The sequence below is a fragment of the Macadamia integrifolia genome, chromosome 8 (genome assembly GCF_013358625.1).
Source record: "Macadamia integrifolia cultivar HAES 741 chromosome 8, SCU_Mint_v3, whole genome shotgun sequence".
NCBI classification, from domain to species: domain Eukaryota; kingdom Viridiplantae; phylum Streptophyta; class Magnoliopsida; order Proteales; family Proteaceae; genus Macadamia; species Macadamia integrifolia.
The window spans coordinates 4031274-4052000 of record NC_056564.1 but is presented as its reverse complement, the minus strand read 5'-3'; the positions used below and the strand labels follow the sequence as shown (position 1 = coordinate 4052000).

The 20727-nt window shown below is 39.4% G+C and overlaps 3 protein-coding genes across 5 annotated transcripts in view; all 3 read left to right on the top strand.

Moving 5' to 3' along the window:
• The window catches only part of LOC122086681 (serine/threonine-protein kinase AFC1-like), a 10761-nt gene extending 1024 nt beyond the window's left edge, over positions 1 to 9737 (top strand). Inside the window, exons 2-12 of one of the 3 annotated variants that reach the window (XM_042655662.1) lie at positions 169 to 340; positions 927 to 953; positions 1166 to 1319; positions 1396 to 1444; positions 1546 to 1660; positions 1906 to 1997; positions 2157 to 2313; positions 2404 to 2468; positions 2750 to 2847; positions 2939 to 3044; positions 9313 to 9737. In XM_042655662.1, the coding sequence (XP_042511596.1) occupies positions 169 to 340; positions 927 to 953; positions 1166 to 1319; positions 1396 to 1444; positions 1546 to 1660; positions 1906 to 1997; positions 2157 to 2313; positions 2404 to 2468; positions 2750 to 2847; positions 2939 to 3044; positions 9313 to 9471 (1194 nt within the window). In that variant the 3' untranslated portion in view covers positions 9472 to 9737. Of the gene's footprint in view, positions 1 to 168; positions 341 to 926; positions 954 to 1165; positions 1320 to 1395; positions 1445 to 1545; positions 1661 to 1905; positions 1998 to 2156; positions 2314 to 2403; positions 2469 to 2749; positions 2848 to 2938; positions 3045 to 5135; positions 5889 to 9312 lie in introns of those variants that run through there. The other 2 variants (XM_042655663.1, XM_042655664.1) reach the window with 2 other exon arrangements.
• Positions 9738 to 11382: 1645 nt separating this feature from the next.
• On the top strand, positions 11383 to 16996 carry LOC122085423 (metal tolerance protein 11-like). Its single transcript, XM_042653853.1, has 6 exons — positions 11383 to 11813; positions 12486 to 12595; positions 12698 to 12943; positions 14199 to 14279; positions 14380 to 14613; positions 16135 to 16996. The coding sequence occupies exons 1-6, from the start codon at positions 11636 to 11638 to the stop codon at positions 16480 to 16482; spliced, it is 1197 nt and encodes a 398-aa protein (XP_042509787.1). The 5' UTR covers positions 11383 to 11635; the 3' UTR covers positions 16483 to 16996.
• Positions 16997 to 18735: 1739 nt separating this feature from the next.
• LOC122085740 (glutelin type-A 3-like) lies at positions 18736 to 20628 on the top strand. Its single transcript, XM_042654271.1, has 3 exons — positions 18736 to 19234; positions 19459 to 20179; positions 20264 to 20628. The coding sequence occupies exons 1-3, from the start codon at positions 19036 to 19038 to the stop codon at positions 20415 to 20417; spliced, it is 1074 nt and encodes a 357-aa protein (XP_042510205.1). The 5' UTR covers positions 18736 to 19035; the 3' UTR covers positions 20418 to 20628.
• Positions 20629 to 20727: the final 99 nt, after the last annotated feature.

The following is a 20727-nucleotide window of genomic DNA, read 5'->3' as shown; positions in this document are numbered from 1 at the left end:
GGGGGGGGGAGGGTGTATTTATTTTGTAATCCTTTTGTGCCCTTCGATTGTGTTTTTTCTCATTTGCAGTTTCGATTGCATGGTTACGTGAAGTTCATGTGGGACAAAAACATTGCAGGTGGTTAGTTAATCAACTCACGTGATTAAAAACGGTTTCTCTATCTGCAGGTCATTCCAGCTATCCACTGTGGACAAGAATTTGTGAGTGTAGCAGTATCCAACTATGCATATTCTTCCCTGTATTACAAGGAACTGCCTCACAATGGATCACCTCCATGGCGAAATGATGATAAAGACGGCCACTATGTCTTTGCTATTGGAGATAATATAACTCCTCGATGTAATTATATTCTGTTAAACTCTTCCCCCTTCCCCCTTCCCCCCTTCCCCCTTCCAAAAAGGGGGGGGGGTCTCTGATCACTACACAACACTTGCAGCTGTGAGATCCCTTTTTTTTTAATGTTTTATTCTGATACATAGGGGAATGGATACTTCTTTGATCTCAATGTGAGTGATGGGTAGGTTCCTGATGATGGTTTGTCTACATTATCAATTAGGCCCTTCTAGTGCATTTCCTAGGCCAAATACAATTCCCAATTGTACTTTTTCTACCCTCTATATTCTATTACTGAAGATTTTTTTGCCACTATATTTTTCTGCTTTTCTTACACTGGTTTTTGGGTAGTTGGAACTTTGTGACTGTTCTTATTTCATCTGTATTTAGATGGATCTGCATTTTCATTGTCTCATCTCGACTGTCATTCAAGAACTAGAGTTCCTTTCCTTTTATGACTGGTTCAGTGGTTGATCTTCGTATCCCTCCTACTCTTTTCTTGGTCTCATTCACTCTCTGGCTCTCCCCAGACATGCCTCTTCCGTTCTTTATTACAATATTAATTCTTATACTTGGTTGTTGTTACATGCAGACCGAATTCGCAGCAAAATGGGTGAAGGTTAGTGTTTTTTCCCCCCATTTCCATAACATGTGATTTATTCTTCATCTTTAAACTTTTTTTAGTTAATTCCATTTTATGCATCTCTTGGAATAGGTTATGCATATGCATGACTTTCAGCAATATGACATTTTGATTGGATGTTGATGTCTTACCCGTGCTCTGGGGTCAACACATTTATTTTTCATCCCTTTGTGATGCAATCACCACAGGGACATTTGGGCAAGTCTTGGAATGTTTGGATAGTGAAACCAAAGAACTGGTGGCAATTAAAATTGTGCGTTCTATTCACAAGTATCGTGAAGCTGCCATGATTGAGATCGATGTTCTGCAGAAGCTTGGCAAACATGACATCGGTGGCTCTCGGTAGGACTTGTAATCTACCTTTTCTAGCTGTTGCAGTTCAAGGTTAATTTGGTATGAGTGGTTTTATTCTTTGCAGTTGTGTACAAATACGGAATTGGTTTGACTATCGTAATCATATTTGTATTGTAAGTATTTGTTAGTGATTTTTGTTGATTTGGGAGGTCAATGCATGGTGGCTGACAATTTGTGAGTTAAAACTCGTGGATGTATTTAAATTGTTTAACAGGTATTTGAGAAGCTTGGGCCAAGCTTATACGATTTTCTCCGCAAAAATAGTTACCGTTCTTTTCCCATTGATCTTGTTCGGGAGTTTGGCAGACAACTTTTGGAGTCCGTAGCATGTGTGTGGAGTAATACTTGCACCATTCTTTTCAATTTGTTTTACTTGGTGCTTGAGTTCTTTCTGATGAGAATCTGAGACTCAGGCATCAAGGTTACTACAGATTTTTTTTCCATCTTTATCCGCTCTTTCCGCATGTGTTGCCATGCTACATTGGAAGTAGCTAATGATAAGCATAGCAGTATACTGAATAAAATTTGCCCTCTTCTTGGTTTACTTATTCCTGCCACTTTTTTATACTTGCAGTTATGCATGATATGAGATTAATTCACACGGATCTGAAGCCAGAAAATATCCTTCTTGTTTCCTCAGAGTATGTCAAGGTGCCTGATTATAAGGTATTGGACCATTAGACAAATTTTCCCTTTCTGATCTATGTGTTGATGTCTGTATCTGCATGTTGTGCATTTCTGTGTGTATGTAACTAGGGTCAGTGGTCTGGTAAGTTTCTTATTCATGACATTTTTTTTTTTGGTTTCTTTTTGGCTACAATTAAGTTTCTGTCACGGTCAGCTAAGGAAGGTTCCTATTTCAAGAGCCTGCCTAAGTCTAGTGCCATTAAACTGATTGATTTTGGAAGTACAACATTCGAACATCAAGATCACAATTATGTGGTGTCAACAAGGCATTACCGCGCACCGGAGGTTATCTTGGGTAATATATTTCTATCTATTTTGAAAATTTTGGGGATGTTTCTAATTCATCATTAATGTTATTGACATTGGGTTTTATTATCTTCTCCAGGGCTTGGATGGAATTATCCTTGTGATTTATGGAGTGTGGGTTGTATACTTGTTGAACTTTGCTCGGTAAATTCAGTTGAATTGGTTATGCTTCTTTTTTTTTTATCATAACATAATGTATCTTTCTCAATTTGAAGAGCTAACTAGTAATGTGGAATAAATTTTGTTTAATATGCTGTTAAGATAACATTTCAGGGGACTTGTATTCATATGCATTAAGAGTCAAGTTCCCCATCACCCTGGATCATTATTCCATGTGGCGTGGCATGTCATGTAATGCATTCTGGTCATTTAATTGTTTTCTTTATGAATATCTTACACTAACTTCTTTTTTGCTGGATGTTTAGGGTGATGCACTTTTCCAAACCCATGAAAACTTGGAACATCTTGCCATGATGGAGAGGGTTTTAGGCCCTTTGCCGCACCATATGATGATTAGAGCAGAGTTAGAATCTCTATTTTTCTGTTATTGCTTTTGTAAGTTCTTTGCGACTTTGATTCATTTGGATATATTATTCTCTGAAACTTCCTTGCAGCCGCCGTGCTGAGAAATACTTCAGGAGGGGTGCACGACTAGATTGGCCAGAAGGTGCAGCTTCAAGGGAAAGCACGAGGGCTGTTTGGAAATTGCCTCGGTTACAGGTAACTGTTTACATCTCATTTTTGCTTTCAGGGAGTGTTTTTGGTGTTCTTTAGCCTCAGGTGTAATTTGATATACATGAAACGTTTTTTTTGTTTACTGATCTCCAAAAAATTTTCCGGTGCAAAATGTACCTAATGAATTTTGTAATCAGAGTACACACATCCAAACATAGGGTTTTCAAAACCCTAATTAGGTCAATTGGACACCCTTTTAACTGATGAGATATCAATAAAACAGAAGAAGGTTAAATCTGTAATTTCAGGTAGGTTCTGGACCCTTTGGGACAAGTAAACAGATTCTGGACAAAAGGGTGAATTTTAAATGTAACTGGAATTTTTAAACTTTGAATCGGAGGCAACTGGGGAAAGAACTTGGAATCATAGGATTTTAAGGAATAACCAAAGAATGTCCGTATATGGAAAACTAAATTCTGAATCATCTTTATCCTTAGTTATAGACTGGTACGGAATTCTATTCAAATTCACAATCGATGATTCTTCTTTTGTACTAACCAAATTGTTAAGATATACATCGGAGTGTTGAGTGACCGACGTATTCCTTTAAAACTTAAAGAAAAGTTATATAGGACAGTCGTTCGACCAACTATGGTGTATGGGGTGGAGTGTTGGGTATTTGAGAAGTGTTGTATTGATAAGCTATGTGTAGCAGTGATGAGGATGTTGAGATGGATGTGCAGTAAAATTAAGAAGGATAAAGTAAGGAATGACCATATTAGAGCTGATTTGGCAGTTGCCCCCATTCATGATAAGCTTCGAGAAGGTTGTTTGAGGTGTTATGGCTATGTTCAATGCAGGCTTGAGGATGCATCGGTAAGGAGAGGAGTGATCTGAGTTAGATTGAAGGAACTAAAGAGTGCTAGGGGTAGGGCCCTAAATTGACCATAGAAGTAGTAATGAAAGACATGCATAATTTAGGTATTGTCCCAAGTATGACCTCGAAATAGATCTGATTGGAGGGAAAGAATCCATGTAGCCCACCCCATCTCTCCTAGTAGTCGAGCTGATCGCAGAGAACCCTAAACGAGTAAAAGGCCGGCTTGAAAGCCTTTGCTTGCGGCAAACAATTTGATTTGAATTTTATTTTCAACCCACTTTGTTACTCTTTAGCAGGCTAGTCTAATCATTCAATAAAGGGCGAGGCTAGAACCAGCACGTTAACTCACCTCTCTGGTCCCTTTCTCAACCCACCTCTATGATCTCCCCATCACATGTTGGTTCAGCAGGCGAGAGTTTTTGGCGGGTTGGTCTTCTGCTCCGGAAATATTCTCAGTGGCAGAATCCATGCGTGGGAACAGATGGGGAAGGCCGAAAGCGGATCAGGAAGCCCCCACCTGCTATGCTATTTATCAACAATGCATTCATTCATTGAATAGTCCTGCGGGGGCGGTGTATTGAAAGAACTCCAGCCAGATCACTATACAACATTTCATCACTGTTCTTACTGAAGTTATTGGAGGAGGAATAACTTTCTCTAGAGATACCCTCATCTCTGCTAGGGTTTTTCTGTTTTGAGTAATGATTATAGGGGTTTATTGGTTTATGGATCTACTTTGATGATGCTGGTTATTCTTCTCCTCTGGTGAGTCACAAACATAATTGTGAATACTGGTTTATGTATTGATCATGCTCATTTGATGTGGAAGATCAGATTTTCCTTGTTCATACCAGAATCCTAATTTGTTAGCCAAAACCCTACTTTTTCGGAGATTTTCCAAAAACCCCATCTCTCGTGAGTTGATCGTTGTGATTTTTGGAGGACTTTTTCTCCCTTCATTAGACCGTCTGTGGTAAAAATTTCAAACTAAACAGATGATCCAGGCTATCTGCAATTTTGAGGGATTTTTTTTTTTTTTTTTTTTTTTTTTACGTTTTAAGGGTTTCACCTTTCTCTGCAATTTGCTGTTTTTGGGATTCTTGGCTGCTGTTTTTGAGCCACGTGCCTCTGATTATTGTTTTTTCTGTGGCTTATCGTTATTGGTGGTGCTTCTTGTGCCTAATTCTATTTGGTTTATTCTTTGTGAAAGAATTCTACTCTCCATAGCATTATGGTTGATTCTAAGCCTCTCACAGATAACGTCAATGTTCAGATTGAATCTATTAAATTGAATGGGGCTTCAAATTATCTTCTTTGGGCACAAGCAGTTAGAGTTTATGCACATCCAAACCGAAGATGGACTATCTGACTATGTCTCTACTTGGTGACGAGTAGTATAAGGAGTGGACAATGGAGAATTCTGCATTGCTTTGTTGGTTGTGGAGTAGTATGGAGCCTTCTGTGGCTACCAATGTAAATGTTTCATACCGTAACCAAGATGCCTTGGTTTGTGGTCCCCCCATTGTCGATGTGTACTTGAAAGCTCAAGTTCTCTAGTAAAGGTGGAGTTGAAGGTTTTAGTGAGCAAAAAGCTTCTTAGGGACACCACTGGGTATCTCAAACAAGGATTGTAAGCATTCTCTATATTTGTATTCATTTCCATTATTGTCTAAATACATGTATGTATGCTAAGTATAGGAGAAAATTGCAGTAGACCTATTTTGGCCTGTGCAAATTTGTAGGGCATTGATATAAGCCCATCTATACTAGTATACTGTCATTATCTAATTGGGAGCGGGTGCTCCCTGATAGTGGGTGTTGTTATTTGTATTGGCCATATATATGCCCTCTCAGTTCTACGTTGAGTAAATTTGGGTGTGGGTGCTCTCATAGGTGCAACATTAGTAGTATATTGAGTAGATACGAAGCCTTTACAAGTACAACTCTGAGGATGTAAGCATTTTGCTGAACCTTGGTAAAATTCTTGTGTTGTGAGTGTGATTGGTTTATTATTCTGTACTGGGATTTGGTGTTTGTGTGCTGTAAGATGGGTGTGCAAACTTAGAAGTGCCTATGACAAGAGACTGGGTGTGTACACAAATGTATTTGTGATTGTGCAGAATGCCAACAAGGCTTGCTGTGTCAGTGGTTTATCAGATTACTGGTTCACCCCTCAGTGATTGCCATAGTTCAACAATACCTTTCATTCATACTCCTTTGATTTTCATTCAATAGGAAAGAAGAGCAGCAAAGACAGATTTTCATTAATCAAAATTCGTGTACAATGTTGGACCCTCTTACAAACTTATATAGAAAACTCAAAAGGACTTGAACACTAAAAGGGAAAGGCTTTAATATTTTTCAAGGAGATGGTGCATATACATGGACTGCCATAGTCGATTGTTTCAAATAGGGATGTCAAGTTCATTAGCTATTTCTGGAAAACCAAAACAAACACTAAACTTAAGTTCTCCATGGCATTCCATCCTCAGACAGACGGCCAGACAGAAGTGGTGAATAGAAGTCTCGGCAATTTACTCCGTTGCCTAGTCCGTGATTATGAGAAAACCTAGCCATCCATTCTGGACATTGCTGAGTTTGTCGATAGTAGCTCCGTCAACCGCACTACGGGTCGTACACCATTTGAGATTGTTCTTGGATTGCAGCCACAACGACCGGTTGACATGGTACCTCTACCACCTCATACCTGTGTTAGTGTTGAAGCGGATGAGTTCCTTAGACACATCACCGAGGTACATACTAATGTTCGTCGCCGGATAGCTATTAGAAATGACGGGGATCAAGCAACTGCTAACCGTCATCGATTCTACGTGGAATTTCAACTAGGTGATATGGTAATGGTTCAAATTCCACCTGAGAGGTTCCTTTTGATACAGTGCACAAACTCCATCCTCAGAATATGGGTCCATATAAGATCTTGAAGCGTATCGGTCCCAATGCATACATGCTGGAATTACCTTTGACCTTGAAGATCAACAATGTCTTCAATGTGGCTGGTCTTACACTGTACGTGGGACACCATTTTGATGAAGGCGACACAGAACATACCGTAAAGCTTCCCCAATTTGTAACCCCAGAAGATGATCTTATTGAAGATGTCCTTTACAACAAGTTCACCACAGTTCGTGGGGGCAAGGGTTACTAGTTACTACTTGTTCCTCGTCAAATGGAAAGGACGGCCACAATAAGATTGCACTTGGATCCATGCAAATGATTTCCGACGGCTTGATACAAATCTTTATGAGCACTACATGTCCTTCATCCATTTATCGGAGACGAATGATTCTAAGAAGGGGGAGATGATGTAGATCCCTATTATGGGCAGGGCTATCGCAGGACGAAGCCTAGCCCAAAGGATCTACAATCGGCCTCTTAATTGAGGCATGATTTGATGTAATAAAGTATGGGCCCAATGGGCCCATCGAATTAGGCTTTCACTTAAGTATTATTTTAATGTCTTTGGGCCCATCGATTGTAAGTCCTACTAAGGCCTATCAGCCCTAGTCCTAGTCTTAGTCTTAGTCTATTTCAATTCCTAATTGTAGTAGGAGTGTCTAGTCCTCTTTAGAAACTGGCTCCTAGTTTTAGTATGATTGTAAACTTCCCCTCTGTAAATAGAGAGGCATATGTACTATTATTTCTCAGATTTGATTAAAGAAAGTTTGCAGTCAATTGCTTAGAGCAGCTGGGAGAGCTGTGGGTGAGAAGCCCAGGCTGAGATGGCCACTCCTCCCCCACTTTCCCTGTTATATTCTTCTTATTTACTGAAGTCGATGGCCTATTTCTGTTCACTGTTGCTGCTAATATTAATACAATAGAGATTAGACCTGTTCATTGAAGATCGTCCGGCAAGAACACTCCTCTTTGGAAGCCAATCGATCTCCTCTGCTGCCTACACTTGGAGTCTGATCTGCAAGACCTTTTGAGGATCTGTTCTACATCCCAAGTGGACCACTCGATCCACTTTAGAAGGCTGTTTGAAGTTGCCAGCTGCTGGTTCTTGAAGAAATCCTCAGATTCTCTCTCCTAGGTCTGATTTTCAAGAAAGTGAATATCTCAACAACCAACGGTCAGAAGTCTCAAGTTTTGAGGTTTTTGTGCCCTCCCTAAGGACTGTCTACAGCCAAGAGTGCAGCCCATTCTAAGCTCTCCAGTGGCAGCCGCCCCATTCTCTCTCTGGGCCTGTGCAGGTGAGTTTCTCTCTCCTGGCCGATTGTTATCTTTTGGGGATTTTCTTTTGTTGGTTTGATTTTCTCCTGCTTGGGTTATTTCTGGATTTTGCTTCTTTGTTCTTAAGCATCTTGATTGTAATCTAGTATGGGGTTCCTATTTGTATTGTTGGGGTTATACTTGTGGGGTTAGCTTCTTGTAATCTACTCCTACATTAATGTCTTTTAAAATCACCTTTTTGATATGATACTCGATACATATACTTCCAAACCTTGCTCACTTGTACTCTAGTGGCCTGAAATCCATCCAATGTTGACTACTGAATCTCACAGCAGTTAAACACTCTTAAATCCCACAGGAGTTGATACAGTAGAATCCTACGGATGCAAGCCAGAAGAGTTAACACACTTGAATCCTACAGATGCAAACCTAAACATCACAGACCAAAATAAAGCAAAAGCTTTTCATTAATTCATCAAAATTCGTGTGCAAGGCTGAAGCTTATATATGTAACCTAATCCAAGGCATATATAAGACTAAAATCAGGTTCAAACTAAGCTTAAAACTCCTCCAGCCAATCGCTTGCTATGGAGTCTATTGCTACTAAAATTTGAGACTAAAATAAAGGAAAGCAACTTAAAACAAGGCCATACTCACGGAGACCTAATCCAGTCTAACTAAAATGCTTTGATGACATTTAAGTAAGAAATAAAAGGCTCAAACCAAACGTTTTTAAGTTTGTCTCGTATTCCTACCTTCTACCACCAATATATTAGGTCCATTCAAGTGGCCTACTACAAAGAAAACCGTTGAACCAGAGGCCCAACATATATGTAACCTAATCCAAGGCATCTTTTTCACTAAAAAAAATGTGTTATTTTTTCTGCACTAATGGGTTTTTTTGGGGGGGAGAAGGGGGGGGGGGGCAGGGAGAGAAGGCAGATATGCAACTTTGGCATTTGGCTACAATTGTGACTGTTCTAGTAGTTGTTTGGCTGTTCAATATCAGTATGGATACCTCATTTTTTGCCCATCATCAATGTGGGTTTGTCCTGTATCTTGAGTAAAAATTTCAGCACCTCAATAGGGGCTTCAGAACAGTGATTATTAGTGGGGAGACTTCACATCTTTTGGAATTTGCGTTCCCTTTTACCTTTTCAAGGATATTGGGATGCCACTCTTACACTTTCTTTGTTTCCTGTATATGTGCTAGTTTAACTTTGGACTATATTTGTGCTGCAGAACCTGGTAATGCAGCATGTGGATCACTCTGCTGGAGATCTAATTGATCTATTGCAAGGACTTCTCCGTTACGATCCAGAAGAGCGTCTTAAGGCAAGGGAAGCACTGAGACATCCCTTCTTTACAAGAGACTTGAGAAGGTGTGGCTATTCATTGTAGCATTGGGGGATCTAACCTTGAACTCCCATCGAAGTTTGTTGTGAGCTTGAGTGCCTATAAACAGTAAAAAAGGAAGATTTAAGAATAGAATACAACCTGCTGACACCCACTGGATTAGTTGTAAGATAACTACTACCTGTATAGTGCGCCTTTCCAGACCCCCTTCTCCTTGGGTTTGGTGTTTTTGGTTAACTAAATGTCCTGAAACCATTTGTATTATTTAATCAAGTTTGACTGGATCATCTATGGGAAAAAAATTGGATCTAGTCTGATGTTTGCCACTGCTTTTTACAGTTTGCTACATTGCTGCGTGAGAAGAGTAAGGAATTGCTACTCGAATTACCCAGTTATTTCTGTTCTCTTACTCTCAGTGGCTTGACAGAGAACTAGAATATCCGATCTCAGTTATGAGAAGTAATGAATGGTGACTTTGAAGGAAGCTGGGTTTAGACTAGATCTGATAATAGTTGCAGACTTATGAGCTTTTCTATAATTTGTTTGAATTGCCTGCCATTACATGGTCCCAGGAGGATGAACCGTCTGTTTCGTGGTTTCTTTGAGAAAACATATGGTCCTGGATGTCTCATGTCCTATTTGTCCATCTAGTCAACCGAGGTAGGTAGTATACTAAAATTTGGTCCAAGTCTAACCAAACCCTCTGCCTATTTTTTTCTGTTTTAGATAGGGGCAACTAGATAATTTCACTTATTGCATGTCTAATGGTTACTAATTTTTCCAAATTCTCGCAATTTCTGTCCTCATGAATTTAGTTCATGGTATTCTTCGTTGACCATACAAATGCACCATATTTATACCGTATTGCAATCCAAATTGATACAAAGAAACGTATAAGATTAGAATCATGCCCCTACTGCAAATATGACACTCTATTTGATTAATAAAAACTGTAGGAGGAGTTTTTGTTATTATTTCTCCTATTTGTAGATTAGAAGCGTCGAGGACATTTTCACCATTAGGTTACCAATTCCGTTGATACTTGTGTTAAAAGTTTAAGGATATATAAAGTTGACACATAATGATGATGTATAACGTGTCTAATAACTTTCAATCCGAGGTATGGAAGTTAATAAATTATAAATTATCTCGGTATCTTTTTTTTTCTTTTTTCGAAAAAGGTCATGTAATAATACCATAACTTCCCATCACGTTTTCACGTGTCGCATTTTGTTGCCTTTTTGATGGGTTGAAATCGTCTGCAATTTCGATCTCGTATAATTCCGTACAATACCTCCTTCAGGCGGTGACACATGTATTGATACCAATACAATGGTCAAGATCTGGTACAACTAATAAAACATTAAATCAGTGAAGAGGTATTTAAATTAGATTTGGACTATTGTATTGGTATCAATACACGTGTCACCGCCTGAAGGTGATATTACACGGAATTGTACGAGATCGAAATTACAGACGATTTTTTTCCCTTTTTGATGGAATATGATATGATGAGAAAAATCTTTTCACATGCGAAGCAAACAACCCGGTTGGATAATGGAATTTTCTGATCCACCAACGGACGGATAAATTACCCGATAGCCCTGATTCAGTGATTCTCTTTTTTTTGTCTGTTGTCCAACTGTAGGTATGGCTCAAAAGATCATGATTCACGACCCCGTTCCAGGAATGATTGACTGCCACGTGTTGGATCGCTTGACGTATAAGGACCCCTATCATCGACGTCTTCTGGAGTTTCGTATTTATTTAAAGTCAAAAGTGGCGGCACTAGATGAGTCCATGATGGCCGGTGCGGTGCGGCCTTGCCATTTTCATCAAGTAGCTGTGGCGTAAACTGTGAAGGCTACTTTACGAAAATACCCCTTACATGTTCAACATTCTGAATCTCTGATTCTTTTTTTTGTTTTAAATCTCCAAATGCCACTTTTCAAGGGACAGGGCAAAAACGGAATAAAAAAGGAAAATGATAAGCGAAACTGTAAGAGCAAAGGTCTGAAGGCTCCTTTAGACAGACCTGGTTCAAAAGTATCTGGCCCTTCCGGCCACTGCGTGATATTCTTCGCCATATACTGAATGAGTGCCTGAAGTATCTCAATTTTGAATTCCTTGTGAGATCATTAGGAAGTTCTGCTGCTCCCTTGTTAGCCGGGGACTTCTCTAGGGTTTCCTATAGTCCGGTGGCTGTACAATGAAGGAAACGGCAACGTCCGGAAATGATCTCGACGGCTCTGAGCAGGAGCTGCTACTCCTAGATTCCGGCAATGGTGGGGAGCGCTCCTGGCGCTTGAACTTTGACGGTTTTCAGTTATCGGAGCACAACAAAGAGAAGCCGCCTCGGGGTCTTCATGACTGCCTCGGTGTCTTAGGTCATCATATCTGTTCCATTCGCCACCGTAGTACTTTACTGTTTTTGAATTTGTCCCTTCGCTATTCTTTCGATTAGTTTTTTATGCTGTCCTTTTCTCTTTTACTTTCTTCGGTTTTTGGCTTTTCATTGGAAATATTCTGTCTGTTCTATCTGTAGAATGTCTTGATCCATTTGATTCTGTTTCTTTTATCAAGTTCAAATTCGTAGTTCTATTTTTATTTCTAGATATTTAATATTTTAATCCATCCCCCCAACAACCGCCCCCCAAAGTTAATATATATTGTCATGCTCTTAGATAGCAGATTCCTGCATCCTGAAGCAAAAACTCTTTGATTACTATCTTAATTTCCATCTGAAAAATGGAATAGTCTGTCTTTGTGAGGAAGCGGAGGATTTTATGTGAGTTTAGTACTCTGTCTAGCCAGAGAAAATTGACGTTAAAAACTTGATGAGTATAAAGCTGAAACATGGTTTCCTACATGCGAGTTCATTACTTCGTAGCAAACTGTAGCTCACAGTTCCCACCATTGCATAATCTACAGAAGTATAGAGATAAATGGTGGTATGGGAGAGATTCTATTTAGATAATGCCTTTACTACAAATAATGATCGAAGAAATTGTATAAAACTTCCTTTTTCATAATATATTTGTTTTGCTCATTGATATCAGGTCCAGATGATGTTGTGGCTGAATACTACCAACAGCAGGTAGAAATGTTGGAGGGGTTCAATGAAATGGACGCCTTAACAGAACGTGGTTTTCTTCCTGGAATGACTCAGGTTTGTATTTGCGCTTTCATTATCATTTGCATACAAGATCATTTTCCTAGTTTATATAATGGAAAATATTTTCGATTGACATGGTCACTGTGATGGTTCCAGGAAGAGCGGGAAAATTTGGCTAGAAGTGAGACAATGGCCATTAGAATATCAAATGTTGCAAACATGGTTCTTTTTGCTGCCAAAGTTTATGCATCCGTTAGAAGTGGCTCACTGGCAATCATAGCATCAACATTGGACTCACTTCTAGATCTCTTATCGGGTTTTATCCTGTGGTTTACTGCATTCACCATGCAGACGCCAAACCCATACCGCTACCCTATCGGAAAGAAACGGATGCAGCCATTGGTCAGTGCCATCATGCGTCAGTTGCATTGATTGCAAAATGCTTAATTGTGTTAGATGAAGATACAAATTTGTTTATTTTAATGTAATATTCCTCTGTACATTTAAGAATCTATATCTCTTTCTGGCACTTCTAGATGCATATTAGTTTATGTGTATACAAGCATGCATGCAAGTAATAATGCTTGTCAATGTATGGCACATTGTTAGTGTCTTTTAACACCATTACAGACTAAGAGATTTTGTCTTGCTGCTAATCATTGAGTTAATATCGCTATTGCTTGAATCTGTATGACGTCTGTAATTTCAAGCTCACTGTATCAACTGTTAAGGAGCTGAGCTATCTAGTCCTAGATTATGACATGGCTTATTGTGGTTTGGTGCTCCTTTTGCTTGGGCTAATAGTCCCTGAATTCTGTCACCAAATACGTTGTAGTGCATGGTTGTGGGCATGACTGCATGGTCCTGTGTATTTTTGTCTGTTTTCATTATAACAGGGTAACGTTGCATGTCATCTTCTGCCATATTTAGGGAAGGTTGTCTCTATTAAGGGATGGCTGCTTCTGAATCATGACAGAGTCCTGTTTGGACTGCATAGGATTTGCTAATACTGTTTACATAAATTATACTGGGAAATAGATGAATAAGTTCAAAAGATAAGACAGGCTGTTTATTACCCTTTTTTTGTTAGTGGCACTTGGAATTCCTGATCTTATCTGGTAAAGGGTCCTCTTATGCCTTTATATTAGCTACTTACTTAGGTAGGGAGACTTAGATAACCTATTTTTGAGGAAGAGAATAACTTTTGTTCTGTTTGTGAGACAGGATCTACAACTGGCCCTTGTTTTCTCTTCTCCATGTGAAACAATGGATCTGATTTTTATGCTCTATTTATTGGATTGAAGTTGTATTTAACAAAATGCCTTGCTTTTATAGTATTTAAGTGGAGTAATGTACTTCAGAAGTTTAGGTCTTCAAGAGCAGGCACAATTTAATCAAGCAGGATTATTTCTGTACTGGTGAAAATTTTATGAGCTATGGACTCTTGTCCATTTCTTTATGATTAGACATGGCCAGTGGCTACCTGAACAAAATCAATTTTTGAATCTGATATCAAATTGATACTGATCCTTGGTTTTGGACTTTTGCCATTTTTGTTTTGGAAATATGTGAACCCCCCCCCCCCCCCCCCCCTTTTTGGCCCTGAAAAGAGTTGTTTGTTACAATGCTCAATCCTGAGGCAGAGAATTATATGCAGGGAATCCTTGTATTTGCATCTGTTATGGCTACACTCGGTTTGCAGATAATCTTGGAGTCAATTCGGACGCTATTATATGATGTAAGCGGCATCTGTTTTCTCAATTTGACTATAGTTTAAGATTTTGTTTTGGTAATTCCTAGTGCTAACTCAATTTCCTGTCACTTCACTAACCTTTCAGGAAGGTGAGTTTAATTTGACCGAGGAGCAAGGGCAATGGTTGATTGGCATCATGCTTTCTGTGACACTTGTTAAGCTCCTCCTAGTTGTTTACTGTCGCACGTTCACCAATGAGATTGTCAAAGCTTATGCCCAAGATCACTTCTTTGATGTCATCACCAACGTTATCGGCCTTATTGCTGCTCTCCTTGCCAATTATTTCAATGATTGGATGGACCCTGTTGGAGCCATAATTGTAAGTTATCATTTTGAAATTGGACTTGGTGTCTTTAACTGCACTATACAAGTAACACACTGCTATCAGGATTGACCATTAGATGTGCCTAATTATCGATACCTTGTGTCTCACTGGGATTCTGTCTATTAGGAAGTAAAGTGTAGGGAAGGAAATGGAGTCAAAACTAAAATGAAATGAAAAATTTTCTAATCATTACCGACAATGATTGATTGAGTTAAATATTCTAGTTAAATTTTATTTCACTTTTCAACCAAATAACTTGAATTTTAATAGCAAAATACAATAAGGCTGGGGAATCTGTTTGATAATTTCTAGGGCTCTCGGTTCCTCCACGGCCCATGTAGGAAGGGTTTCCCCATTGGTCCAAATATTTGCCATGTGGCATGGGGCTCAAATTGTGTGGACAGGTAGACCGTAAGGTGTTTGCTCACATGTGAAATTTTAGCCATGCCAAGTGGAAAAATTGAGCTTTGAAAATTCAGGACTAGGAGAGGCACAGTAGTGGTCAAAGTACCAGTAAGCATGCATGGACAGATAGGGAATGAATGCCAATTCATGGGATATTTGCTTGTATTAGGTTTTGAAATTTGACACGTGGCTAATCCAGATTCTAGATAATGTCCTTTCTCTTCAATGGTTGGAATAGCAAGGTTATCTGTCCACATGGCACAATGACTGTGGGCCGCGTGGAAAGCCCTTCCTCCGTGGGCTGCGGGAAAGCCTTGTCAAAAGTGCTATGATTAAAGACAGGTTTAGGGAAACCTAGAATGAGTTTTCCTTTGCTATCCCGCTTCCTCCTCGCTGTTAATTGATGAATACCCATTGTATTTGAGGCTATAATCTAAAATAAAAGTGGGGAAATTGAGACTGGTAGAAGAGGGATTGGGGAGAAAAAGACAACTAAATAAAAGGGAGGGTACAGGTCTCATGATTACAAAAGTTATTTGTTTTCTGTTTTAAATTAAAATTAATTTTACATCCATCTGGTTGCAAGTAAAAGGGAAGGGAGGGAAGGGAAATTGGTTTGAAAAGGAAAAAGGAAACTGTTATAATCATGATTGTAAATTTACGTAAAACTCTGTTTTCAAATGTAATCTGTATTTTCCTTTGCAACGTAAAGTCAAATTTAGTGACCAGATTTTTTGAATGATTTGGATTTAGCTACACTAACATGTTAATTAATGATTACAGAAGCTTCTGTTTTAGTTTTGATTTAATTTTACTTTCCATCCCTTTATTTCCCTTGCAACCAGATGGAGCCTTAACTTGTAAGTTGTAACCAAAAGTTGACCCTACTGGATGATGAGACTAACCTCCTTTCTGACTCACCCTCTTAACATCACAAGATGTCTCTGACCCTCCACGTGAATGCTTATTTGATTGGCTTGATTTTCAAGAAAATGATATCATTCTTCATGTGTGCAATGAGCTATGATACTGTCAGATTCAAGCTTCTTCCATCTCTCTCATTTTTCATATGTTTGCAATGGTTGAATGTGAGCTCATATCTTTTTGCAGCTTGCCATATATACCATCCGTACATGGTCAATGACAGTGCTGGAAAACGTGAATTCCCTAGTAGGCAGGTCAGCTGCACCAGAGTACCTGCAGAAGTTGACATATCTTTGCTGGAACCACCACAAGGCCATAAGGCACATTGACACGGTGCGTGCGTACACCTTTGGGTCTCATTACTTTGTTGAGGTTGACATTGTATTGCCATCCGATATGCCATTGCGGGAGGCACATGATATTGGGGAAGCCTTGCAGGAGAAACTTGAGCTTCTGCCTGAGATTGAGCGTGCCTTTGTTCACCTTGATTATGAGTTCACTCACAAGCCTGAGCATGCTCAAGCTCACTCCTAGCTCCAAGGATGAGGGTTATGTGTTTTGGGTGTTATATGACGATTTTGTACCCCTCCCGAAATGAATAGCGCTTTTTTTTGTGGTGGTGGGTGAAGCAGTCACTGCATTTACCAGAAAAGGCTAGTGATAATGATGACCGGTTTGATGTCCAGATTTATCATTCGTATTGCACAACGAAATCCATGTGAAGCAGTCACTGCATCGACCAGAGAAGGCTACTGATGCCCAAAATTTTAAAGTAAAAGGGCTACAATGAAGTGACAATTGACTCCTTAAAGTTTCTGTTTCTGTAATTAAACTGTAATCTCCCCCCCCCCCCCCCCCCAAACACCCATGAAACGCAAAACAGAAAAAGAAATCCTAAAGAGGCGTTCAGTAAACAATATGTCTGATCTTGGAGAAACCAGTAGCTCTCGCAAGATTGGGGGCTTTATTATTAGAAATCTTGTGTCGTGTCACTCTTCTAAACGGATTTAGAACATAAGAAAAATTGCCATGCTACTCTTGAAGTTTATATTGATTGATCTGCACTAGGCTTTTTTATCTCCAAGATGAATGTGGACTTGTTGATGCCAAATTGTTCTAGTGGGTATTTTGAGCCCCTGTACTGTGGGTTTGTTATAGCCACACTTGGGGAGATGGGTGAAAATGATTGCGAGTAGTCATGTTAAACCTAGACAAGGTTGCGGGTGACAAACAGCCCTGAGTGGTGCGGACGGATTAGAAAATAAAGAGAAGTGATGTAGGTGAATAAAAACGGGTGTTAATCGGTTTGGTCTGGTGTAGTTTGGTTCAGTTCATATTTATTTGGTTGAAACCAAAATTGCACCATTTTGAAGTGAAATCATTTAGTAAATGGTTTTGGTTCCACTGTTTTTAAACTGTCGGTTTTATGGTTTTAAACGGTTTTGATCACAGTTTATTCTACATGGTTTTTAATCGATTAGTAATCGGTTTGTTAATTTATTTGCATATTTACTAAAATTTGCTTTTGTTGATAAACACTTCAATCTTGTATCAAATTAAATGAGACATTGAACAAGCAAGGATTTAACTATATAACTACATAACATGAGTAAATTATTGAATAGACTGTTGGACAGCCTTTATGCTAATTAATTCTTCTTTAAATTAAACCATTATGTTTTGTTAAAGCAATCAAATATTTAATTGTTATACGGCTTAATCGGATCAGTTTTGATGGTTTAAATGGTTTGGTTTTCATAGTGTCAATTCGGTTTGAAACCAATGGGTTAAACGGTTAAAATTAATTTGATCCATTTAATTAATCAGTCTTAAACTTGAAATCAGAATCCAACCATTTACTAAATGGTTTTGAGGTTTTAGTGTAAATGGCTTAATTCGAGTTCGATAAACAGTTTCGATTTCAAATTCACATCCTTTGGTGAATTAAGAAAAGGTGGTGTGGTCTGTATATATTGATAATTTATTTATGGGATTGGGCCGTGCTCAAGCATTGCCCAGCCCCACTTTGGGCCTGAAATTCCCAAGCCAGGTTCCCCCGTTGGATGAAAAGTTCAGCCCAGGCTTATCCGGGCTCAGATTGGCATTAGCAAGCCTGCACTTTTTTATTTTTCCCTTCTTTCTCTTACCTCGAGAACCTAGAATCTATAAAGTTTTGGTCATTGCAACAATAGGTTTGATTATGAAGTTCAGGATCATATTTGAAATTACATAAATATCTTCATAAATTTTTTTTTTTCTGTTTAATTAGGGAGAGGGTTCCTTAAAAGGCAATGTGGTCCTTATACCAACGCATGATCAATGAAAGCACACAAGCATCAATAGGGGTGGGCCATGAAGTTGTTATAATAATAGATTTTAGGAAAAGTGTCAGATTTCAAATAGGTCTTTAAGCCCTTAAAAGGTTTAATAGTTCTTATAATATTTTAGAATTTTCTCTTATTTCTAAAAAAAATGGGTGACATCAGCAAGGATGGAAGGAGTATACTCTTCGTAAAAGTCCAGCTGAGTTTACAATCATTTCGCCCTGTCTCTCTAGGTGCATGGGTTATGTTGTCATTTAGACTTTTTTTTTCTTCTGATTTTTAATATACCGTGAATTAATAAAGATATTTTTGTATTATAACTATTATTTAATTAACAAATTTTAATCTGATCTAAATAGATTGGATAAATATCCATATCCTTAACCGATTAACTTTCAAACGGATTAATATGGATTCCCCTAAAAATTATATATAGTAGGAACACAATTACAACCCCTATCTTTGCTTGACTGGATGAGTGAAAACCGGGTCTCGAGATTAGTTTTTGATGAGGTTAAATCTGATCTCATACCAGGTCCTTCGCTCCTTCTGTAGATCTCATTCCACAGAGGAGTTATTTTCCTACTAGGACTGTAGGACGTCAATATCTCACCTCCTCTTTTGGTCACTGTGGCCTATAAATTCCCTGGGCATTAGCATCAGATTCATTCATCGACAGTGATAAACTAGTCCTTTTTGCATTTTTCTTTTCGTCTTTCTTGGGTGCCTTTGATAGCTTCAGTGTGAGATTTGAGAAGAGAGAATGGCGGCGATTGATCTCTCTCCCGCGTTGGCGAAGAAAGTGTTCGGTGGTGATGGTGGATCTTACTACGCATGGTCTCCGTCTGAGCTTCCCATGCTTAATGAAGGCAACATCGGAGCAGCGAAGCTTGCCCTCCAGAAGGATGGCTTTGCCCTGCCCAGTTTTTCTGATTCCAACAAGATCGCTTATGTTATTCAGGGTACGAATTACTGTTAGGTTAAGTAAAATAATCCATCTAGTTCTTGAGAATTGAGGTTGACATCGGATTGATCTGCAACCTCACTCGATCATTCTCTTCATCTTTAATCGATTGTTTTTTTTAAGCTACTTTATTGATTTTGAGGAAAGATCAATTCTACAATTTTCATGCTCCTCTTTTTTTAGTGTTGATGTTGAGCGCTTAAATAATTTTCGATTTTGCAGGCTCTGGTAGGGCCGGAATCGTGCTCCCCGAATCTCCGGAGAAGGTGATCGCGATCAAGAAGGGTGATGCAATTGCCCTCCCTTTCGGTGTCGTGACCTGGTGGTTCAATGACAAGGACGAGGAACTCGTCGTTCTGTTCCTAGGTGAAACCTCTAAATCCCGCAAAAGGGGAGAATTCACCGAATTCTATCTCACTGGTTCGAATGGAATCTTCCATGGTCTTTCGACTGAGTTTGTTTGTCGAGCTTGGGACTTGACGGAGGATCAGGCGAAGAAGCTTGTTGGGAGCCAACCTGGCGCCGGCATTGTGAAGCTGAAGGCAGGATTGAGCTTGCCACAGCCCAAGGCAGAGCACAGAGAAGGGATGGCTCTCAACTGTGAGGAAGCACCCTTGGATGTTGACATCAAGAATGGTGGTCGTGTTGTGGTGGTGAACACTCAAAATTTGCCTCTGGTGGCACAAGTTGGACTCGGTGGAGACCTTGTCAGGGTCGATGGAAATGCTATGTGTTCCCCTGGTTTCTCTTGCGACTCTGCCTATCAGGTGACCTACATTCTAAAGGGAAGTGGCCGTGTTCAGATCGTCGGGCTTGACGGTAAGCGTGTTCTGGAGACCAACCTCAAGGCCGGTAACTTGTTTATTGTTCCCAGGTTCCATGTGGTCTCCAAGATCACCGACGGTGATGGCATGTCTTGGTTCTCCATCATCAGCACTCCAAAGTAAGTTCTATTTCCTTTCCTTTCCTTATTAGTTTAGTGTATAAATTTGAATTGGTTTAATGGTGGTGGTGGTGGTGCGTGCAGTCCCGTATTCACACATATGGCTGGGGCGACCTCTGTGTGGAAAGCTTTGTCTCCTGCAGTGCTTGAGGGAGCTTTCAATGTGGATCATGAGCTAGAGAATCAATTCCGATCGAAGAGGACAAAAGATGCCATCTTCTTCCCTCCGTCAAATTAAGGAACAAGGAAAAATGGGATGTTTCTTTATTCTACTGGCCCAATTATATCTTTTCCAAATAATTAATTAAGGCAGGCCACTACTGTAGGACTCACTGAATCCCGTCTCTTATATGGTTTTGTCCTTCAGGTTCAGGGTAGTACGTTACAGTGAATATTAATCAATAAATAAGCAAAATTAGGAATGAAATTCGTATTCGATTTGTGTTCCACCTTCTTGTGTTTGATTTGGTGAAGAATATTTTCAGTTTGATTTGATATATTTCTTTTTTCCGTATGTGGGGTCCGGCAATTCTCTTTCCTGTGGGTGT